Raw genomic sequence first — 7,406 nt, 5'->3', positions numbered from 1 at the left:
TAACGATTACACGAACAATTTGTGCAAAACTGCAAAATACAGCATGTGGACGCTACATGAGAAATGTGCACTGGGCCTTTATTACACGTGTCACAATCTAAAGCTGGTATATATGAACCTACAGCGCATGCATCGCACACGATTATTTCCCTCCCCAACTACCTATATAAACCTCTCCATTTCGTTGTAACCGCTCCATATTCCGTACACTTTTTCACCTCTCAATTCTCCATTAATGGCGTCTTCTCTGCAACTCAAGCTCATCATCGTTGCGATTCTACTCTCAACCTTCTGCTTTCCGGGAGCCACCGCCACCACCGGCGGCGTATCTTCTTCGCAGATGCTCGATCTCGCTTCTGCGCCTACCACATCGCCTCATGATATTCACGATTCGTTCGCTCCGACGTCCATTTTTGAGCCGATTCTCGCAAACCTAGGGTTTCAAGAACTCGCTAATGCTGTTCCTTCACTATCTGATGATTCCGCTTTCACTACGTGGAACGGTCCTACTACTCTGTTTGCTCCAACCGATGCTTCGATTCAATCGTGTTCTTCATGCTCTGTAGTTCGTCTTCTTCGCGAACATATTGTTCCAGGTCTGTTCTCTCACGATTACCTCCGGAAACTCGCGTTCGGTACGAAGATTGAGACGATGGATCCAGGTCGGTGCATCACGGTGACGTCATCGATGGATGTGAGTAATAACTACACGAAGATATTCATCGGAGGTGTGGAGATCACTCGTCCAGATCTGTTTAACAACGGACTCGTTGTTGTTCACGGCCTTCAAGGTTACGTTGCTCCGCTCTCTCCGTTTTCATGCAACGTTGAGCGGATGACGTCACTCTCGTTTCCGATTGATAACCGTCAAAGTGCTGCACAACAATCGGTTCAGTATCCGACGTATATCATGCGACTGATGCTGAGAGATGCGATGTTGAGGCTACGTAACAGTGGATTTAGCATCCTCGCGTTGGCGATGAAGTTGAAATCAGTTGAGCTTTTGAATCTACAGAATATGACGGTGTTTGCACTTGATGACGTGTCGATCTTCTCCGGTTCGCATTCGTACGTCAATAATGTAAGGTTTCACATAATTCCGAACAGGCTGTTAGCGATATCTGACCTAGAGAAGATCTCGTCGGGGACGCTACTTCCTACGCTTGAACCAGGCCAGTCGCTAATGGTTACAACAACTGCTGGTGGATTTAATCCAATGAGGATCAATTACGTAAGGATTAAGGTGCCTGACGTCATGCGTAACTTGAAGATTGTGGTTCACAGCATTTACTTACCGTTTCCGCACCTTCATCCGTCTACTGTTTCGTATGAAGAGACTGGTGCTACTGGAGCGGCTCTGGTGGATATGGACCACACGTCTGTGGATTCAGACTCGTGTACGCATCATGCAGGTGGAAGTTGTGCTGTTGATGGAGCCACTGGTGGCACCACAGCTGAGGTCAAGCCAGTGGTGGTGAAGACTGAGCATCAAGGTCTGTAGTGGCTCAGTGATTTCTGTAACTATGTTAGTCAATGGTAGTCAACTAAGAGAAAATCAATAATAATAGTGATACATAGCTTAACTGCTTGCATTATGTCTTATGATGCATATTCTAGTTGTAAGTTTGGTTATATCAGTCTGTTTTCGTGCAACTTTCGTCTTTCGGTTGTAATGTGACTTACTAAAACAGATTTCGAGTTAATTGTTGAGGCCTTTGCCTGTGTTTTGATTGTCTGTTTCCATTTCAAGTTTTATATACAACACAATTGCAACACATACATAAACCATAAGCCAATATTCGTGTTCGTATACATCTTTGATACATATAAGCTTGATTGGTCACATAGCGTACACGATTTCACCGCTGCTGTCAATATAAAGGTCTTCGCGGTCAGAGTCAAAGTCATGCAGATCTAGGTCCATATCTAGATCATCGTCCATCATATCTAGGTCATTATAAAGACCAACTGACGGGATTGTAGCCTCAGATATTATCTTCATGATTGAATCCACACTTTGCATAGGTTCATCAGGCTCTTCAAACTGATTGGTTTCATCCATCAGACCTGCAGGCATGTTCTTCAGAAACCATTCGTGTGTTTTTATTTCCGCCATTGTGATTCTCTGTATACATACACAAATAACAAATACTGCTGACTCCTGACTCGATAATTAAATATTGATTGCTAAAATGTGTGCCAAACTGAAATTAACGAACCTGTGCAGGGTCACCAACGAAGATTCTCGAAAGCAGGTGGCGACATTCAGGTGATATTTCAATATTTTCTGGAATTGAATACTGAACATGTAGAATCCTCTGTAGATCACAAACGAGTAGATATGTCACACGCCAAAACGGAATTTAAAATTGGTAAAATGACAAGTTTTGTTTAGTGTTTCTTGTGTACATGTATAGTTTTCCTGAAATCTCTTGGCTCATTTGGATCCTCAAAAGGATAGCCACCAACAAGCATGACGTATAGTGTCACCCCACACGACCACACGTCTGCGATCTGAAAACAATGCAACCTGATAAGATAGATATATATATATATGTTTTGAGTAAAATGTGTATTTGATAATGAAAATTTATACCTTGCCATCATATACTTGAGTAGCTAACACTTCTGGAGCAATGTATGCTGGTGTTCCAACTGTTGATTTTGGCTGTGAATGCAGGACAGAAGACTGCAGTAGAGAATTTACATATCAGACCACAGTTAAGATCATGAGAAGTGAATTCATGCTTACCTTTGAGTAACCAAAATCACATATCTTCAATCTGGGAGCAGGGCTTCCGTCTACTAATGTGTTTTCTAGCTTCAAGTCTCGATGACAAACTTGCTGCCACCAACCGAGGTAATACAAATGGTTCAATGTGTTTGTATCATTATGTGTTAAGATGTACAAACAACATACAAGACATACCATAGCATGACAGTAGCTGACCCCAGATATCAATTGTTGGAAGAAGAACCGGGCCTGCACAAAAACTAAATTAGGAAGTCTCCAAAGCCGAATACATTAGCTTTACGTGTTATATATAGTCACTTGTTATTTAGCATGATAGAGACTTAATAAAAGAACCTCATCCTCACTGAAGCGGCCTGCGTTGCAAATTCTGTCGAATAGCTCCCCTCCCGCGACATATTCCATAACAATTGCTAGATGAGTCGGGGTCAATATAAGCTTTTAAGTAACAAAATATAAACATAATAAGTACTGTAATCCCTGTTTACGTGTTTAACACAACGGATAATAATCAAATCTGAAGATGTGGAACCTCTTTAAACCGCACTATATTAGGATGTCTCAAAGGCCTATGATTGATGATTTCCCTTTGAACATTTTCATCTATCTGCAATTAAACAACAAAGATTTAAGATGTTGTACAGCATTTATTAACTCATTATTTCCAATTTAATAGTGTTCTATCAAACCATCATGATGCTGGTAAGATCACCCTCCAATTAAAACTTTCCATATAAATACCAAAGATCAAAAAAAAAAAAAAAAAAAAAAACAAATCTTCAAACTTTCATTTCCAATAGAAGAAAGATTAAAGTTAGAAGAATCCAATTTTCTTGGACTCTTCAAAAGCTTCAGGAATAAAAATGGAATTAAGAAACTGACCTTTTCCCCTCTCTCAATATACTTAACTGCAACAAGCTCTCTGGTCCGTTTATCTCTCATAAGCCTTGCGACACCGAAATTACCCGACCCGATATCCCGAACAAAATCGTACTGGTCACTGTCGTGTATGATGGGCATCTCCATTCCCGGATTCACCATAGGCCGATCCATATTCATTTTCTGGCCTCAAAAACCAAAAAACAAAATCTCATTACAATCACCAGTTAGTTAGTTACCAACAATCGTTATCAAACGGTATGTATGTATGATCAGCATGCACACATAAACGTAAGTGTTGGGGAATTGTAGGGAGATAAATATTATTGCATTGCTAGCAGAGCACAGGTTGGAGGACTGATAAGGACGGATTTGGGATGGGGGAAGGGAAACCGAGCAATACGACAGCGTTTTGTTGAAGTTGGACGTGTACTACGACGCCGTTTGGCTATAGTTTGGTCGCCAGACGACAATTCATCCTATCGGTTTTATTAAATCTTTGTCGTTTAGACTTCGTCTGAATCGGCTGGCCGAGGGCCAACATTATATGTTTTTATATTAAAAGTTATAAATATAAATTTTGGTCTAATAAAGAGATTAACAACTATAATAGAATTTTAATGACTAATAAGTGGTTGGATAACATACGAGCAAATTTACAATTATACGTAATTAGACCGCCCGTACTGGGGCGTTTTTTTTTTTAAATTGCAAAATAACGCTCCAAAACGCCCAAACCCCCCATTACATGGGGCGTTTTCGGGCGTGATTTTTGAAAAAAAATTGTCCCGGCGTGATTATTAAAACGATGTTGAGATGTTGACCAACCAATCAAAAGCCTTAACGGCTATAATATTTTTTATTTTATTTTTTTTTAACCTTTTTCCTTATATATATATATACAAACACAATCAAATCTCACTCATGGAAATCCTTGTCGGTACATGGAGAAATCCTTGTCGTGCATGGAGCAAGCAAAAAATGAGAGATGCTATGTACGCTTGTATAATCATGCACAACATGATTTTGGAAGACGGAGGAAAGGCGATATGCCAAAATTATGTGCCAGAAGCCGTTCAACAGGAGCATCCACAGGCGTCAATGGAAGAAAGAGTGAATAATGCGCGAGAGTTGCGTTACGAACCGTACCATTCCCAGTTAATGGTTGATTTGGTACACCACGCATGGTCGGTTCGGTACGTACCACCTGAGGGAGAGGAAGAACCGGAGGACGAGGAAGACGAAGTTGGCGAGGGTGAAGAAAGCGAAGACGAAAACTAGTGTTTTTTTTTTAATTTAATCGGATGTTTTTTTTTATTTCTAGTATTGTATTTTTTTTTATTTAATGAAGTATTTAAGTTTAAAAAAAAATGAGAAATGCAAGAATGGGGGTTATTGGCATAATGCCCCACTACGCCACTTTTGCTATAATGCCCCCTTGCTGACTAGGACGCCACGTGTCGGATAATGCCCCATGGTGGGGGCATTATAAGTTGTTACCACTACACATGGTCTTAGGGGATGAGGACAACTGTAATTGTCATATAATATAAGTAACCAGGTTAGAACCCGTGTATTACACCGGTTGGATAAATGTAATTTTATATGACAAATAATAAAAAAATATCTTTAAAAATCTCGTTTATTAGACGGGTTGAATAAATGTAATTTTATATACCAAATAATAACAATATATATTTAAGAATCGTGTTTATTACATGAGTTGAATAAATGTAATTTTATATATTAAATAATAAAAAGTTATATTTTTAAGAACCCCGTGTATTGTACGGGTTGAGTAAATTTAATTTTATATATTAAATACCGAAAAAAAGTTACATTTTTAAGAAACTCATGTGTTATACGGGTTGAGCACATGTAATTTTACATACCAGACAATAAAAAGTTATAACTTTATAAACCCTATGTATTATATGGATTGAATAAATCTAATTTTATATATTATATAATAAAAAATTATATTTTTAAAAACTCCGTTTATTACACAAGTTGCATAAATGTAATTTTGTATACTAAAAAATAGAAATGTTATATCTTTAAAAAATCTCGTTTATTACACGGGTTGAATGAATCTAATAAAAATTTATATCTTTAAAAAAAACTAACTGATATACTCGATATACGATGGATGGGGTGATTGCGGTGATGGTTCTTATAAACGTCAAATAAACATAGTGATTACCGTATTTAAGTTGAGAGTTGAACACGAAAATAAAAGTATAAAACTAATAAACATTGATTACCCCTTATAAGCATTTTTGAAATAGGTTCTACCCTTAATTACTTTAGTTTAATAAAATAAATAAATCATTTACATTTAATCTGATAAATATTTTAAAATATTATATTATCTCTTACATGAATTGTTTAAATTTATATTAAATTTAATTGTATAATTATCTTTTAATTTATATTAATTATCTATAAAAAATAGATGGCTTCAATGAATGACATATGTCCTCCCATTGGTTTCTTTTATTATATAGTATAGATTTATTCATTTTTCACTTAAATAATTTGTATCTTGATTTTTAAACGGTATTAAATATATTTTTTTTATAAATTATACGGTATTAATGAGCATTTTATTCTCTTTAATTCGAGCAACCTATTGCTATAGTTTTCTTATAAAAATTTACAAGAATTTGAATTAGTCATTAGTCAATTACGTGATTTTTGAATACCCAACACATGACTATGCGATTTTGAATATCCATTATGACCCATTGCTTTATAACCTACTGTCGTCTTGGATGGAATAAGGCTTTGGGACCACTAGGTCCTGGTTTTGATTCCAACAAGGAGGTTTTCCTATATTTATTGGGTTTTCTTCTGAATTGGTGTATAGGCATTATGCCTAGTGAAAATGGATATGATCGGGTGGTTAAGCTGGTGGCACGATTATACTCTAGTGGCCCGTCAGTGATCCAAATTTGCCGTTCAAAAAAAAAAGAATATTCATTACGTAATTACGCATTCAATATGATTTGTTGTAACTAATGTCATTACAATTATGCTTATTGCGTGATTACACATTCAATATAAATCTATTACGTGATTATACATTCAATATGATTTGTTATAACTAATGTTATTACAATTATGCCTATTACGTGATTACATATTTCAATATTATTACGTAATTACATAATCACTTGATGGAGTTTCATATAAAATAATAATGAAATCACGTAACCCCGTAATGAGTATTCAAAATTACGTAATCACGTAGTTATGTACTGGTATTCAAAATCACATAATCACGTAATGAGTATTCAAAATCCTGTAATTTTTTTAAGAAAACTATAGCATTAGTCTGCTCGATTTAAAGAGAACGAAATGTTTGTTATTACGGTGTAATTTTTATAAAAAAATATTAACGTATGAAAAAAGTTATAGTCGTTTGAAAATAAACGGGGAGTGGGATTATACGTCAGCAATATCGGGTTTTTTGTTTTGTCATTTTCCCCGCTTATTTCCCTTGTTTTTAGTTATGTGAATTCTAAATTTGGGATCACTTAATCTCAACCATTGATCTTGTAAATCAAGGGCCAAACTCGTTTCCTACACTTCGTACACTTCATTCCGTTTGTATAGAGGCGTCTCTGAGAATTCACGTACCCTGTTCGAGCTTGAAAAAATGTGTCATTCCGTAATATTTTATTATTATTAAAAAAATCAAATTAGTATTGGGCTCAATAAACCTAATGCCAAGTGGGCTAAATTTTAAATCATAAAAAAATATTTGTAAATG

At 36.3% G+C, this 7,406-nt stretch overlaps 2 protein-coding genes across 2 annotated transcripts; one reads left to right on the top strand and one right to left on the bottom strand.

The window, feature by feature from the left end:
- Positions 1 to 215: 215 nt before the first annotated feature.
- Positions 216 to 1,703, top strand: LOC110895590 (fasciclin-like arabinogalactan protein 21). Its single transcript, XM_022142911.2, has one exon. The coding sequence runs from the start codon at positions 236 to 238 to the stop codon at positions 1,499 to 1,501; it is 1,266 nt and encodes a 421-aa protein (XP_021998603.1). The 5' UTR covers positions 216 to 235; the 3' UTR covers positions 1,502 to 1,703.
- Positions 1,704 to 1,735: 32 nt separating this feature from the next.
- Positions 1,736 to 4,096, bottom strand: LOC110895591 (serine/threonine-protein kinase SRK2I). The gene is made up of 9 exons (XM_022142912.2): positions 3,635 to 4,096; positions 3,285 to 3,359; positions 3,089 to 3,190; positions 2,930 to 2,983; positions 2,753 to 2,845; positions 2,597 to 2,689; positions 2,410 to 2,514; positions 2,220 to 2,318; positions 1,736 to 2,125 (listed from the first exon to the last, which is right to left on the bottom strand). The coding sequence occupies exons 1-9, from the start codon at positions 3,809 to 3,811 to the stop codon at positions 1,841 to 1,843; spliced, it is 1,083 nt and encodes a 360-aa protein (XP_021998604.1). The 5' UTR covers positions 3,812 to 4,096; the 3' UTR covers positions 1,736 to 1,840.
- Positions 4,097 to 7,406: the final 3,310 nt, after the last annotated feature.

This window comes from Helianthus annuus, chromosome 12, assembly GCF_002127325.2.
Source record: "Helianthus annuus cultivar XRQ/B chromosome 12, HanXRQr2.0-SUNRISE, whole genome shotgun sequence".
Lineage (NCBI taxonomy): Eukaryota > Viridiplantae > Streptophyta > Magnoliopsida > Asterales > Asteraceae > Helianthus > Helianthus annuus.
The sequence above is the reverse complement of the archived record's forward strand: the minus strand, read 5'-3'. Positions and strand labels throughout refer to the sequence as shown.